This window comes from Cinclus cinclus, chromosome 2 (assembly GCF_963662255.1).
Source record: "Cinclus cinclus chromosome 2, bCinCin1.1, whole genome shotgun sequence".
NCBI classification, from domain to species: Eukaryota; Metazoa; Chordata; class Aves; order Passeriformes; family Cinclidae; genus Cinclus; species Cinclus cinclus.
The window spans coordinates 84,787,762-84,804,821 of NC_085047.1; the positions used below are offsets into that span (position 1 = coordinate 84,787,762).

Here is a 17,060-nt window from a genome sequence, read left to right on the forward strand (position 1 = left end):
CACAATTTTACTCAATATATTCAGAAGAAAACTGTATTGATACAGTACTTAATGTTCTTTCCAAATATGTGTGCTTAGTGAGAGTACCCTAGACCATCTCTGCTTGGAACAGTCACATTTCTGACCAGTTTAAAGCCACATTTGGAAACTTATTAAATGTTTACCTATTTTCAGGAGGATTTTACTGGTTTTTAGATATTAAATGGACCTGCTTTCAAAATTAATGATTTTACTACTATAACCACCACAATCACTGACTGAGGAAAAGTCCCTGCTATCAAAAAATTCATCAGAAGATGAATGCCTAGAGAGTTAATGTTCATTTTCGATTAGCTATGAGTATCTATTTCAAGATACATGCCTGTTTAAACATGGAAATCAGTTTTTATACCTAATAAAATGTAATTATATTTTTCAATATACTATAATTCCAAAAAGTCTTCAGAGTGCAGAGTTCAAATATTTCAAATGTTTATTATGAATCACATTCACAGTGTAATACAAATTACATTAAAAGCTACACAAGAAATGTACAAAGAATACATGAAACACGTACCATTCTGTAAAGCAAAGAATTCCTGACTCTTAAGCGAGAAGTGTTCTTAACACCTGTTAGCACGAAATAGAAATCAAAAGATAAATAATTGGATTGAGAAGCTCTTTCATTATTTAGGGATTTTTAAATTAAAAATTCTTGATGTCGGTAAACAGACCATCTTTTTTTGTTAAAAAAAAAAAAAGGCAACACTGCTCTTTCCCAGCATGTAGAAAGGTTATTCCACTGTTTCAAGCCTAGATTAACTTTCAATTAATCATCCTGTCCTCCGGCAAAAGGAGCCACAAAAGTCCATTTAGCACTTTGTTTCCAGAGCAGGTTGATGATACAAAAAATAAGCTATAAACATACACATGATCAAGTGTCAGCATGTAACTTTGGAAATATTATTTGTAAAAGTTTAGAGACCAAGGTAGTCTAGTATGTGTACTGCTGATACAAATCACAAAATGACAGCTCTGAAGTACATTATACAATTTCCATGTACTGCCCATACCAAAATAATACATTTACTGTACATGTCTAGATTAATTCCTGTAAATGTTGATGGATGAGTTGTGTTAGTACTTTGGAGAGCAAGATAAAAATTTTAGTTCTTTTTAAAGCCTCACCTCATACTTTAAAAAAAAAAAAATTTTAAAAATTCCTGGCTGACTAAGTGCTAGTAAATGGTCATTTCTGCTACCAGTTGGATTCTGGTGGTGCTTTGGTTTTCTTTCAACTTTGTCAAATAAAAACACTTCAAAGAAGTAGCAATTTTCTTACCACCAGTACACCAGTGGTTTTATTTATTCAGGAGATATTCTTCCTTATTTAATCTATGCATAACTATAACAAGAGGTCCTAAAAACATATCCTCTAGTTTAAAGTAATGGCAAGCATTTGCCCAGTAGCAACAAAATGACAGTTTAGAACCTCTCTTGGGCATTACAGAACTATAAATTTCAGAAGAGATTCTTTCATGTGCTAACTCAAAAAAAAAAAAATTAGAGATGTATTTTTAGCCACTTTGGAACTCCAGAACTGTGAAACTGATGAGTCACGACTCATTTTCAGTTAAGATTTGCAAGATCTTCCCTTTTGATGGATGACCGTAATGAGGAAATTGCTTTAGCACCTCAACACATGCCCAATCCATTCAATGAATTGTAAAGGCTATGCAAACTGGCAAGCCATGTTTTAATTATGAAATTTGGTTTTGTATGTCTGCATGCACAATTGGTTCAAGTATTACAGAGTGCTTGTAAACCTGGACTTAGGCTTTAAGTTCATGTACAAAAATCAGTAAGGTTTTAATATGCATTATTTAGCAATAAGCATTATTACTGAGCACTATTCAAATGCATCTCACAAAATGCTGGTAGCACTTCTTCAGTCTGTCTTTAGAATTAATACAAAATAAATCTTATGGCAGTGTGTAGCACTTTACAGCACTTTCTTTGTTACTTCTGCATGTAAAAGCCTTCTCCTGGAGTCTAGCAAGGAAGAAGGGGTTTTTAATGCAGTCAAAGTCCTTCTCTGACTACTGGCTATGTCCCTTCTAGTAACCAACAATATGCCAGAGGTTTATTGCTCCAAGTGCAAAGAAGCCTCATGTATATCCCATGTGGATCCCATGTGTGAACTGGCAATGCCAGAGGCAGCTGTATTGCCAAAAAACCTGAGCAGACCTTAGAGTAGCTTCAGCAGAGCACTCATGCTCAGGATTCACCTCAAGCAGCAAAACCTCCAAGTGCTCACTTACCAGAATGCTGTTGTGACAACTCTCACCATAAATGCTGCTGCAAACAGATTTATTCAAAAAGTGTGCTGAAGTCAAGAGTAAGCCAAAGTCACAAACCACTTTTGAAAGCGTGCTACAAGGAAAATTAATTTCAGACTAAGCTTTCAGAAAGAGTCAATGACTACAGCTTCCTTCCTGCACCCCCAGTGAAGACAAATTTGCATGTGGGAAAAATTATGAAGGGCAAGTTTCACATAAATACACTTTCTAAACAATATGTCTGAGTGAAAGATAACAATTACTGCTGCATCAAACTTGGATTAGCATTGCACTTTTAAAATATGTAGAACCATTAGATATTGTCAAGAAACATTCAAGTGTTGATAGATGTTTAGAAATCACTGTAAAAAAGTTAGTAGAAAAGCTCAATTGTTTTTGAAGTTAAGCTTAAATTTCAAACACAATGCACATGGCTATCTATGCAGTTGACTCCAGATAACGTGGTATTTAAAAACACCAGTGGCTTTATAAAAGGGATATATGAGAAATACAAAACTAAATGACAAAACTGCTACAATACTCAAGCCAAGTGACATCCAAGTGCTGAAACAAACTGTATGTGAGCACCTTCATGCTAAACTTCACATTCCCATCTGCATGTCAGCAAAATTGTAGAAATTGTCTACATCTTGAGATGCTGATGCTTTGCTTTCCGATACAAAAACCTGTTTTGTTAAACAAGAAAATAGTTATGCATCAGTAAAAGCAGTCATGCTCATTTGGAATCAGTAATGCTTATTTTTAGTTTTGCATTTTGTGAGAGACACAATGTTGGTTCCCACTGTATTACAGAACAAATCCTAGTATCCTCTCAGCCCTGATGCATCCACCATTTGTTATCATCACCCTTTCCTAGCACATATGCTGGCTGCATTAACCCTTGCCTTTAGGATCAGGAGTTTGGGGCTTTATTATTCAGGGGTCACAGCTCCAGTTAGTGTCTGTTTAGATGCATTTTGATTGGTAAAGTCAATTCTTTCCAGGAGAGCGGGGGATAAATAAAAACACAAAATCCTTTCCTTTAACAGAAAGGGAGAGTTTGTAAGAAAGACTTCCTTGTGCTGTATTACCCTCAAAAAAACGTCATTGCTTCTTCAGCAGATGACTATTTTTTAAAAATTGACTTCAATTACTTTTGCATTCTTCAAAATTTATCAATGTATGTTGAAGTCCAAGCTCCAGGACAGTCACCTTTGAAAGCTTTCAGTAGATGAACAACTGTCTTAGGCAATACTCAAACAGTTGAGTGTAACACAACTGTGTGGCTGTTCACCCATCTTAGCATGCAAGCATTAGCCTCAATCAAAAAATTAAACGAGATGCTTATTACAAGATTACTGTGTTCCAGAAACTGGGCAGCCGCATTTCAAATAAGTCTTCTGAAAGAAGCTGAAAGACAGCAAAGAGCTGCATGGATACTATGTCTCAAAGACATTCTAGTCTTCTTTGAGCAGCTGCCTGAAAGCAAAGGGTTTGTCACTCTCCTGTTACCAGGAGTGCTCTAAATGTTTCCATAAACTCTCAAAACCTTTGCCATTTAGAGAAAGGGAATAGGAAGGAAAGAGGAGGTGTAGTGTAAGGAAGCTAAAGTGAAAGAATCAGACAGAAGAAAAAAGAACACTGTCTTTGAAGGAATTCTGTGGTATCCTACACAGCAAAAGTAAACATGGAAAAAAGGTTGAAATCCCATCATATTACCTTTGTTGTGGTTTAATCGGCAGGACACCACAAAGTTAAGTGACTAAATCCAAGACTTGAAGTGGAACTTCTTTTGTATTATAATTATAGAACTTGATTTTGCTATTATGTGAAACAACAGTTTTAATTAGAAATATTGTATTCTTCAGTAGATATGGGGATTCAGAACTCTTTCCTAGGACAATTTTCTTGTCACCAGCAAGGAACTCACGTTTTTAGTACAAAAAAGCCAAAACAACAACAAAAATATATTCCAATTTTACTACCCATGAACCTAAAAAGATTGTGTAGTATGTCAACGTGGCATCTTAACCATGAAATAGCTCAGACATTCCGCAATATTTTCTGCAAATAAAGCAATGCACCAACTTACCTTGGTCCCACTAAAAACTTCATTTATAGTGCTTTGACATTGTTCTACAGCACCATCTCCATTGAATTCCAAAGCAACCACTGGACCTAGAAAATAGTTTCATCTAAAATCAATAGTGCTTTTAAGTCTGACATTGAAACAGTAGATTTCTCAACCCATAAGGAATTATGAAGCTTGCAAGAAGTATTTTTTTTATTTTTGCTTGAGCAGCCCCATAACAGGAGTTTTACTTCTTAAAAGGCAGCAATAGCACAAAAATGCTAAGAAGTGCAAGGCATCGTGGAAGTGAGTCAGACTATGCTGCTCAAGTAGTGAGCCATTTCAGAGACATCTGGAGCGGGACTGAGTCATTCAAGCATTTTTGCCTCAGTCCCAAGATAGCAAATTGCCTGATTTTTAGACTTGTTCTCACCCACTATTGGCAGGTCTGCTTTCTCTGGTTTCATTCTGAACACGGTGTTTCTTCCCACATGACTGCAATATAGCCCATAAGCTAGACTATCGTAAGTGCAGTGACTTTTGTCGTATTCTTGCAATGAGCATCACAGACATCTCATGTCACCATGAAAAAACACCTGTATGTTGCTATCAAGTTTGGGAACACATGGTGAGCTTTAGCATATAACAGATAACAAGGTGTCAGTACTTCTGCAAGAAGAGACAAAACTCAACAGTGGTCATATAAATAGAAAGGCTTTTTAAATACTCAGACAGTACACAAGTTATAAACAAGAATTTTAAACACTTATCTGCTTTATGTACATCTATACTGTTTTGCTTAAATAATTTATACAGAAACACTGAACAGCTCAGTGGTTGAGCAGCACTGGTGACAAGTTAGAAATAGTCTAAAACCATGAGCTTTTTTGACCACTCCAGGCAGTTCTGCATGTGCTGCTGCTCCTGAGCTATGCGGTTGGACCACTAGAGGGGGAGCAGAAACACAAAATACATGTGAAAGAACACATTACTGATGCCTCCTGGAGCTTTGGCTGGTTTAGGGCCTCTCTTAGGCTTCCAAAATTAATCTCAACAGGTTTTACACTACGCCCTTGAAATACAAATTTGTTCTTCATTCCTCTTCTCCAGAACTCTCTAGTGACAGATTTCTGTATCACAAGAAGAAAGAAAACACAAATTCACCTTTTTCCAGCAGTGGAATGAATTCTAATGCACTCTGCTGGAAAACTCTGTGAGCATCCTCTGCCTTCATTAAGACTTCTTTAGTCTGTACCAGTTGAAAGCCTTTACTAGTCATCTGTTAACAGAGAAAGAATTAATGTTAAAAATGCTTCTAAGGCAGAGTTCAACTTGAGCATGCAGATTACACTGTCATATACACTGCCATTTTTCCCATACACAAAGTCTCAGAGCAAAGGGAACCTTTTTGCTCTTTTCAGAGACCATTTGCTTTTTCTACACTACTGTTTATTTTCATTGCATTCATCCAGATTTTCTCCTCTCTCTTAGTGCACCTAATGTGAATGTTTTTGTTTTATGTATTAGGGCCCAGGGTTATGCGTTTTCCCTCACAATCCCTCACATGCAGAAACTAATGGGAGTTAAAGGCATTCAGCATCTGGAAACAAGCAGTCAATTCTCTTTAGTCTGAAATAGTTTAAATAGTCCAGTCAAGCATTAGCCCAAACTCTCATCTATCCACTGCTGAAGTTTTCAGTTTAAGAACAATAGTTAGCAACGTTTGAAAACACATATACACATCTCACCCCCACCCACATTTTTATTCCAAGTCTAATATGAAACTAACAGCATGTGGGAAAGAAGCAAATACACTTTTACTTCCAAAACATCCATTAATCTACAGAGCAGCTAGATTTCCACAGAAACTCACTAACTAGTCCTTTAGCATCTTTTTAACTCCAACTTCTAAATAACTACTAACAGAGGTATTACCTTCCACCTGATTACTTAATCAGAAAATAAACCACCCCTCACCCAAGTAACTCAGTAGCTCAGTCCCATAAAAGTCCAACTGGGCAGGAGACACCCTACAGCTTTCTTTCCTTGCCAATAAAAACCCAAGGGAAAGAGCTCCACCACATGTTTAGTTGATTATAGAGCACTGTGATCAGCAGTTTTGCAGATACCACTCTCAGATGCTGTAGCCCATGGTTACTGGCTCTGCTCTGTGACATCCTTGGAACTTCAGGATGGTGAAAGCAGCCAGCCACTCCTGGGTTTTAGCCCCAAGAAAGTACAAACTCAGCCAAGCTTGGAAGTTGCTGTCTCACAGGAGAGGGGAAAAAACAAACAAACAAACAAAAATAATAAAAAAGAAAACAATAAAAAAACTGTTTAAGTCATTGAAGACAGCTGACCAGCCGTGACAATCAGTCACTGCCCCTTTCAGAAAAAAAAAGTTCCAACAGCAGTGGATGACACGGGGGATACATATTAATATTTTTTTGTTGTTGTTTTTTAGACTGTTAGTATTGGAAAAACTTTCAGGACAATAAGCTAGCAAGTTAATCAGTTACATCCCGATTCACAAGCACCGTCAATCCATATTTGACCAAGTTCATCAAATCAATTTCTTCAGAGCATCACTTTGCTACACCATGATGGAAAAGTACACCAGAACTGTTGGAGCATAGATGAGCCACTCACAGGATGGCAGCTGTAAAGCAAATGACTGATCAAATGAGATCCACTATCCTATCTTACTTTAAGATTTTAAACAATGCAGTTGATCAGTATGGTCAGTAGACAGAGATCCTTCAGGGAGAATCAGAGGCTGTCCAGAGGAAAGTTTAATTAGGAATTGGAAAACCTGAATGAAGACAAAGATTGCTTACCTCATCAATTAACTTCCTGGCATTTGCAGTTGTGTAGTCACCAGCAAAAAACACGGCCAAACATGATTCATCACTGTTTTTCTGTCTCTGCCCTCGAGTTACCGGTATTATGCTCTTTGTAGCATCAGTAGAAACCCTGACGGCTTTCAGCTCCTCAGAGCTGGGCAGAGGAACATAATCTTGGACTACAGCAGTTTCAGGTAAAAGGCCCCAGTTATTTTCTCCAGACACAGGGGTGAAGTCATGGATGTTGCTCCATGTGTTGTTGAAGATACTCAGACCAGCATCTTTAAATTGTAGAGCAAGCTCAGGATAATAGTACTGGAAACATCCAAATTTCATACCTGTGGAGGACTCGATAATGGGTTGGGTGGCACAGCACAAGAATACCTCCAGCTTTCTGCAGTCCCGCGTGCGGAACTGTTGGCAGGCAACCACACATTTACAGTCTTTGCAGTCACGGAAAAACACGCTGCCTTTTACTGGTCCTAAAAAGATTTGACAATTGACACAGTCATCAATTGTGATTGTAGCAGAATGGTCAAATATGTAGATTTTGCAGTTCTCACAGTCCTGGATGACAAATTGTTGCCCTGCTACTTTTCCAGGCAGTCGACCCACAGTTTCATTTTTAAGTCCAGAGAAAGTGTAATCTTTGGGGTCAATCTGAAGGAGGAATAAAATTTAAAAAAAGGTTAGTTTTCAAATGCAGAGAACATTATAATGCTAAATGCCCATTGACTTGCACTGATTGAAGTACCATTGAATTATACAGGATAAACAGCCACAAGAGTCTTCAATGAGTGATGGAAGATCAGAAGCAATTCTTTTAGCTAAACTACTGGAATACACAGTAATCAGATACAACTAAGACGTGCAACTACACTTCTGAGATGCTCCATGGGTATAAAAAATGACTCAGTTTGTCCTTTAATAAAGAGGCAAGGGGAGCCAGTTTTAACTGCGGACTCTGAATTGTTTCAACAAGGATGAGGGCTCTGGGTAGAGTAATAACTGCAAAAAATACACTGTCCAACATACTTAAAGATTCATAAAGCCAGAGATACACAGTATTTCCTTTTTGAGTAGCTTTCTTGGTAATATTTTACCACGCCTTAAGGCATTGCAAGGAAATCTTGTTGCTGTCAAGCAGTATCTTCTCTGCTGTGTTTGCAAACTACAGACAGCTCATGACTCTGCCACAGCATTATCTTGTGCTAACAATGACGAGAGTTTTGTGCTAACAAAACTTAGGAGATTGTTTTAACTATGTCCAAGAAGCAACAACTGACAGTGATGGTATAGGAAGCATGTTTGCAGATCTCCTCCACACTCCAGCATCCCTCTTGCTGGGGCAGAATACTTGAGGGAGGCTGTGGATTTTCCTGGGACTCTCTTTTAGGGAGAATCAACTCACGAGCCACACAGCACCTAGGAAGGATGTAATACAGATGGAAAGCGTAAATAATACAGTCCATGCTGTCCTAAAACCAAAGGAATCTGAGCTGCCTTATTTCTAGATATAATTTAAGTCTCAAGGCAACTACAATTCCTGGAGCAAATTCTACTCTGCCCTCTCGTGAAAGCTCACTAAAATAGCACTTAGAAGTGTACAAGTGAATGTCTAACACAAGACCACTCCACCAGCTTGTTATTTGATTAGCAGTCTTGAGGCTCCTAAAATTAGCTGCACCATAATCAGTTATCATGCATTACCACAGTTTTGGTGTAGTCTAATTTCTAAAAAGAACTTCTTCCTAGCACTTCAAACATTGACACAATATTTAGAGACCAGCAAAAGGCATAAACCAGAACAGGCCAGCACCAGACATTCATGAAACCAGCCCAGGTAGTTTTTGAATGGAACAGCCAAAGGAAGCTAAAAATCTCTACCAGCTGAGATGTGTTTCATTCTATACAATATATATGACCTTCAGACAAGAAAGGAGATTTGCAGCTGATGAATCTTCCAAATAAAATGCAAGTTGAGACAATGAAGATAGCTTCCTGGAATTTTCTCCTCAATCAAATACCACTAATATACTTCCAGAAAAGTTAGCTGGAAGAGTTACAAATAAAATTGTGAGACTCAAAAGAAAAGGGACAACTCATGGAGACTCAGTCACACAGCATGCTTTAGGTTCAAATTCCCCAAGGTATTTAGTCTCAAGTAATGTTACATATTTGATTCATATCAAGTTATCTACCCTTATATTCTCTCTTACACGAGAATATAAATATTAAAATTGCTTTTGGATATATTCTTTCCAGGCAACTCCTAGAACATTAATGTATGTATATGTATTTCTGCATGTTGGGTGCTGGGGCTTTTTTTAAATAACCATGGGAGACAGATTTACTGCTTTCAAAAGACACACAGAGGAACAGTTACTTCCCTTAGGAGTGAGAAGTTCAGTGTATCCAGAACTTACAACTTCTTAGAAACTTGGAAGTTAAGTATATCTTTCTGAATTGCTCTGCTATACAAAGCCTCTGAAGCAGCACTAGCTCATCCTACCCAATGGCATTTGCAAGGATGAGTGAAACTTTACTTTGCAATTTTATTTAGGCCTAGGTGAAAAACACTGGTTAGTCAGCAAACTCACAGCTTACAGACAGTTTTAAATGAGAGTTTGAGTAAGAAGACTACTCAAGTTAAAGTTTAGCTTATTATCTGATTCAGGAGCTCCTCTTCATTTGCCTTCTTTCCAGAACTAACACTTCCACCATGACACAGCTTTTACTTCTCAGTTTGTTGGCCATGCCAGGGAATTTGCACATTTCCTTTAATTTTGTTTTGCAGATATCCTTTTAAAGACTAAGAGTATTTACTGATTAACACTGCAGTATAGATTGGAGAGACTGCATGAAATAGATTTGATACTTTCTCTTCCCACTGGGTTATTGCCCCTGAGAGGAGGGAATCTAAGACTACAGCAGATATAAATATTTCACTTCTCCTTGGTAAAAGAAACATGCCAGAAAGCAGAACTATGATTTTGAGGATGCATCCAACAGGTCCTTACATGTTTATAGAATAACAGAATAGTTTAAATTGGAAAAGACTTCCGAGTCTGTCAAATGCAACCATTAACCTGACACTGCCAAGTCCACCACTAAACCGTGTCCCCAGCTGCCACATCTACACACCTTTTAAATACCTCCAGGGATGGTGAATCAACCAATTCCCTGGGATGCCTGTTCCATCTCTTTCCATTAAAAAGTTTTCGTCATGTCCAATCTAAGGCTCTCCTGGAGCAACTTGAGGTCTTTTCATCTTGTCCTATCTCTAGGTACTTGGGAGAAGAGACCAGCCCTGATCTTCTACAGTCTCCTTTGAGGTGGTTGTAGAGAGCAACAACATCTCACCTGAGCATCCTTTTCTTCCAACTAAACACCCCCAGCTCCCTCAGCAGCTTTTCATCAGACTTGTGCTCCAGACCCTTCACCAGTTCTGTTGTCCTTCTCTGGACATGCTCCAGCACTTCAGTGTCTTTCTTTAAGTGAGGAATCCAGAACTGAATACAGGCTTTGAGGTACAACCTCAACAGTGCCAAGTACAGGTCATGGCCCTAGTCCTGACGGCCATACTGCTTTTGATGCAAGCCATGAGCCTTCTTAGCTCATGTTCTCCATCTCTGAAGTCCTCAGGTATCATCAACTGGCTAATATTAAATCACTGCAACCACGTTCCTTCCCCTGACGGTGAACACTTCCTAAGCTCTCTTGGCAACATAGCCAAAAAAGCAGGGTAGGAAAGCCCAAAGAAACAGAAGAAAGCAATACCTGCAGTCTTGTGCAACCATAACCAGGGCTATGTACATTTCTCTGCCCATTCATTTGGTGCTCCATTGGCTATAAAATCTTAAGCACCTGGCAGGTCAGGAAAACTCAACTATTTGATAACTCATCTACTTGTTCTTTGTATTTGGATAAAGTTTCAAAACACTTTGTCCAATTCCACCCATCTCACCCAGACAGATGCTTTACTCTGCAGCCCTTAACAGGTTTTTAAAATGTCTTTTTTTTTCCCCAGACTGATGCAAGTTCAAAAGATGACTATTCACAGCAGTAACTTTCAATATTTTCAGCTGAATTTAATGAGTTCCTGGGGTAGATAAGAGTCATACATTAATAGATATTGACACAGCCCAGGAGTTGAAACCTTCTAACTGAAGTGGCTATGCACACAAGTTTGGGAATTACTCCATAAAATGACCTAAAATAACCAGACATGATGATGAAAAAGCCCTTCTTACAGGGCTAATATTTTTTTTTCTTCTCAAAACAGGCACAGAAGCCTAATCTTTGGTTATTTGCAATTCCAATGGTAAGAAGTCTGTTACAAGGGGCTAGAGGACAAATTGTAAGGAGCAAGGATTTTAAAAGAACAAACAAAAGGAGAAAAGTGAAGGCATGTTTGAGTTTGTCATGGCTGTTTACAGCTCTAGGACATCCTGTTACAAGTGCAAGGTGCATTAAGCAGTTTTCCTTCCTGCAAACACTTGTCTTGTGAGAAGGTCAGAGGCCATGTGAAACCCACACATGATGCATCTCTCTTCAGCCACCATTATCCAGTTCACTGGCACCAAAACTGGGCAGCTCCCATTTAGAAGAAGGCTTGGAAGTACTAAACCTCCACAGTTATTAGTGATAACTGTACTCAGAAACATAAAGGATCCCAGCATCTTGAAGTGTTTCTGGTATGAGTTCATGTCTTAGCAAGACTTTTTCACAGGGACCATCGGGGAAGCAGTTTCACTCAACAGTGATATGCCCCTACCATAGAAGATGCTACTGCTGTTCTTAACAGGTTACAGTTCTCCTCCAGTTACCCATGTCTAGGCTGCTGAGCAAACAGTTTGTAAAGTATTTCTAAATCACTTACACTAAAGTCTTCTCTTTTAAATATAATTCTCAAAAAATCATCCCCTATCTCTCCAAGTTAATAAAGATGGCATTTCAGAAATGGACTTGTATATATCTGATGACATACAAAAGTTGGCTGCTGACCCAGTGACATTAAAAGCTGCAGCAACAGGGTAGGCATGCCAGTTTAAGAAGATTTAAGCACTATTTTTGTCAGCAGGGGAATTAACATAAGGGAAATCAGAAAGAAAAGTGCATTCCCAGGCCTAGATACTTCTGCATATTTATACTTGCATGGGTTTGGTGCCCTCCAGTAATGAATTGCAACATCCTCTGGAGACTGCTTGTTGAAGTTACTCAGCCACTGGCAGATTTCAAGATTCTTGCACAAGAAAAGGTGGAAAGAGCAGTGCAGCTTCCTGTCACTAACAAACAGTGTTTCATTTTGGAGCATCTCCTGCACACCCTGACTTTAAGGGTGGCCAATATAACAGTCTGAATTCTCATTTCATTCTATTCTTGGGAATATTCATGCTTTTCTATAATGCACATAATAGCATAAATCCATTATCCACATTCAGCAAATCACTGCTAAATACTGCATACAGAAAAATTGAAAGAATAAATAAAGCTACTACAGGCCTGTATTTGATCTAACTGGAAATACTGCTTAATATGAACCTTCCTACTCTTTCTCAGTTGATCCGACCACATTTTGAAAAACACGGCAGTAGTTCTTCCATTACATCAGGAAACATAAGGGAGATACATTGGATTTAAGGACTTGCTGAATATTTATTTGAATATTTATTCAAAATAATTCATTGTTTAGAGAAAAAAGTTATTTTATTAATATTCCAAAATAAAGTACAAAATGGCTGCCTAAACAAGATCTAGACGATTCAAGATACCCGAGACAGCTCAAACCATTCAGGAAGAACCCTCATATCTAAGGTAATTAACAAAAGACTATCCATGACTTAGGCAAAAATTTAAACCTCTTGAAGTTTCCTAACTGCTTAAATACAGCTACACAGCACAATTACAATGATAGCTGCATGTTTCCTATCAACTAAACCAGTTAAGTTGCAAGTCAGTTGACATAAAACGAAACTTTACTTGTTCCTCCTAAAAGAGAAAAAAATAATATCTGGGAAGGAAAGTTCCTCTAAGCTCTAAATGCCACAGTGATCATAATTAATCTAATCCTACTTACTCAAACATAAGACAACAGCAAAAAAAGATGATGCAGCTATTTTGTTTCTTCTCCTGTGGAGGTCATGGGTGTATCTGCCATCACAAGACACAAAAGCCCCAGTTCCTGTCTGTACATACCCACATTCAGCTATTGCTCTTAGCCATACAGTGGGAAAGGAAAACAATCAATGTGAAAATGGCTGAGAAGGACTAAGCACCACCAAGTTCCTCTCTCACACTTGGTCAGAAAGAGACTCTCCTGACAGCCCAAAGACATAAAGAAACATAAGTTGTCCTCAGGATACAATGCAGTAATATCAGACTCTGAAATAAACTGTGCTCTACTTATACTCATGGACTGAGAATCCCAGAGCAGCAAGAAACTGAATAATCATCCTTCTCCTTTCTGTTTTCAAGGTAATCTGATCCTTTGGTCCATCTACTGTGCCATAAGTAACCTTCACACAGTTCTCTGAACCCAAGGCTCAGTAGGCATTGCATAGACTCTAGCATATTTACAACGCAATCTAAATTTGATTAAATTTTGCATACTTTAAAACTTCTGTCCTCACTTAATAAAGTCATGCAAATCTGAAAAGGTTCCTCAAATTCACATACTTACCTTAATTTCAATTCAACTATCAGCATTTTATAATATTTTCTATTCAGAACCTTCTACCACATAGTCCATTTTTGGGACTATTACACAAGAGTTACATGGTCGCTGGGATATCGTCATATTAGTTTTTGTCTAGGGCCACACTAGCAGACAGTATCAAAATTAATCATCTTCTGCCATCAGAACACGATTAAAATAGGCTCAACTAGCAATGATGACCTGCAGAAGCAGACAAAATAGTTTTAAGAAACAGTTGGAGGAACCCCTCAGGTTCAGTCACCCCTCTACACATCCCTAATCACACAAATATGCCTACATTTTTCTGCCATGTCAGCATGGCATTAGTTTACAGGAAGACATCTGGAGTGTCTGAGCAGCAAGACATACTCACCTGTCAGATCATACAGAGCATAGTTTACAAAAACTACTGACAATTGCCAAACTTGCTTGTAAAACTGCACTATGTAACTACAACTGCATCGCTGAGTAGGACAGCCTAAAATTAGAAACACACCCCCAACCCAAATAGTAGAAAAAAAACATCAAAAGACAACTTAGCACATCTGTTAACAGAGTTGAGGTTTTCAGGGTTTAGAATGCAATTCAATGCACTTGATCAAAAAAAAGAGTCTTGATGCCACAAGTTTTCTAGCTGACTTCAATTTAACTTTGTGTACAAACAAAAACTTGTGAAATAAATATATGTGAAGCATCAGAAATGAGAAAGCTATAGGCAACAGGACAAGGTATCACAGACAACATTTAAAGCCACTACTTTAACACTAACAGGGTACCACTTAATACATACTGGGATCAACAAATCTAGTGCACCAAGGGCTCAGTACTCCTTCACCTAAGATAAGGTGACTCCAGATGCTTTTCCTAGTATGAATCTTACACCCAAAAAGCCCAATGAAAAAATAAGGCTGCAAAGAGCAAGAGAAATGAACTTAGACATTAAATAGCCATTCTTAGGCTGTACAGTAGCAGCTGTTATTAATTAAGCAGCTAATTTGATGCTTTACACAGTTCACTAGCACAATCCAAATTCACTGATTCTTCTGGTTTCTAACAGTCTCTAATAGAAAAGGAGGAAGTTTTACATGCAATACATGACTGTGGGTTTTTTTTACTCCACAGAGATAGATTGTTGGCGCTGTAACAGTTTCATATGTTAGCTTAAGCCTACTTCCAGCAAGTTAACAACAGTCATCTCCCTAGCAACAAGGCCAGATATTCTCTGAATCAAGTCTTTCTATATCCTGACTTCCCTTCTTTTATTTTTCAAAGTCAGCTGTATATACCTAGATGGGGAAGGGGCTAAAAAAAAATAAAATCTCACACCTGTTGAGCTTTAACTGGTGAATTTGCTCTAAAATTAAAAAATATTATTCCAAGGGCTGATTTAGTAATTTACTTTAAGACAAAGTTTTGTTCTGTCACTCTAAAATATGACTTCAGTACAGCCCCTCCTGCTGTGAGAATAGTCTCCATATAAGTAACAGGCTGCTCCCCAAATATCCAGTCACAGCAACAAGCCCAACACAGATTGCTCTTTATCCTCTAGGAATTGATTCCTCCAGGCCATGCGCACACTCTCTAGCTCATCTCCATCTAAGCTTGTCTTAATCTACTTGGAAGACTTAAGGGACACCCTAGAGCACCTGGCCAAGTTTAAAAAACCAGCAAACTAAACATTCAAGTAAGTTAACACATTTTCTTTTCCATACCTGTAAAATATGGCCTAAAGGTTTGAGGATTTTGTTTGTTGAAACCACGTCAATTAAGTTTATCAGCTCAGTTTCTGCTTCCCCCACCCGAAGGCAGCTGGAGAGAAGAGAGGCCTAGTAGGGCTACAATGTCATTATATATTTAGGAAGCGAAACTTGAAATGAGGCTAGGAAGAAATACATTTTATCCAGCATTTAAAAGCTTTCCCTCTTGAGTCCCCCAGGAGCTCTGGAAACAGCATGGGGAAGGGTTTGTCTTCATCTGTCATTTTAAGGGCTAATAAGCAAGTTCTACTTCCTCAAAAAAAAAAAACAAAAAAACAAAAAAAAAAAAAAAAAACAAAAAAAAAAAACCAGCGCAAACACCCAAGCAGGAAGAATCAATATAGACAGGACACACGGCACGCGGTTTATGCCTCCGCGGCAATGCCAGCTGCGGGGACTCGCCCGGGCACAGATCCCCGGCCATTAATCCCGGTTTGTTCGAGTGAAGCACGCACCCAGGGCACTCCGCGCTGTACCAGGAATCCCGGAGGCAGGCAGACACCCGTGGGGACTGTCACAGCCAAGCTGCTTGCCCACAGGGCGCTGTCCCACCGGGATGCAGCACCAGCCCGCTCCTCGGGAGCAGCCCCGCACCGACGGGACCGATCCTCGCACCGCCGGCAGCCGCGGCATCCAGCGCGCCACCCTCTTTTGAGACCGCCTGGTAAAATCCTCTCTAATTGCTCAAATAAATGCACTGAGCTGCGCGGACCGACCCGTAACCGCGGGACCGGCAAAGGCGTGCTCCCTGTAGGAGCGCACACCCCGCTTAAACCCCGGGCGACAGGATAGGGCGAGATTGCTGCTCGCTGACAGAGGCGATACCCCCAGCCCCAGCCGCCGGGGTGGTACCTTGGCTCGCAGGTCCCAGCTGTACTGCGGCGCCTTCTGCTCGCCGGCCGCCGCCTCCTGCGCGGCTCCCTGCAGCTGCTGCTGCTGGCCGTCCTGGGCCGGCTTCCTGCGGCGGGAGAAAAAACAACCCATGGCGCTGCTGCTGCCGCCGCCGCCGCCCGGCGGGGAGATGCTGGCAGCGGGGAAGGGTTCGCCAGCGCCGCCCCGCCCCGCCGGCTTCCGGTTTTCCCCCGTCTCCCGTAGAGACCGCGACACTTCCCCCCGCCTTTCCTTTCCCCTTCCCCACCCCGTCCCGCTCCAACCATCGCCTCCGGCCCGCCCGGACGGGGCGGTGCCTGGCAGCGGGGCCGGGGACGAGCGGGGCGGTGCGGTTTGTCAGCGACCGCCATCGCTCCCTCGCCCCCCGGAGGGTTTCCCCCAGCCCGTTCCCCGGGAGCGGCTCGGAGGAGGCGGCGGCTGCTCCTGAACCCAGCGCTCTACCGAGGAGAAACCTGTGTCCCGCCCGGAGCCCTGCGCGGGTTC

General features: G+C 40.1%; 1 protein-coding gene across 1 annotated transcript; it reads right to left on the reverse strand.

Annotated features, from left to right (window-relative positions):
• Positions 1-1,990: 1,990 nt before the first annotated feature.
• Positions 1,991-16,691, reverse strand: RP2 (RP2 activator of ARL3 GTPase). Its single transcript, XM_062515015.1, has 5 exons — positions 16,539-16,691; positions 7,227-7,892; positions 5,554-5,668; positions 4,411-4,496; positions 1,991-3,004 (listed from the first exon to the last, which is right to left on the reverse strand). Exons 1-5 carry the CDS (start codon positions 16,668-16,670, stop codon positions 2,921-2,923), a joined length of 1,083 nt encoding a protein of 360 aa, XP_062370999.1. The 5' UTR covers positions 16,671-16,691; the 3' UTR covers positions 1,991-2,920.
• Between the last annotated feature and the right edge of the window lie 369 nt (positions 16,692-17,060).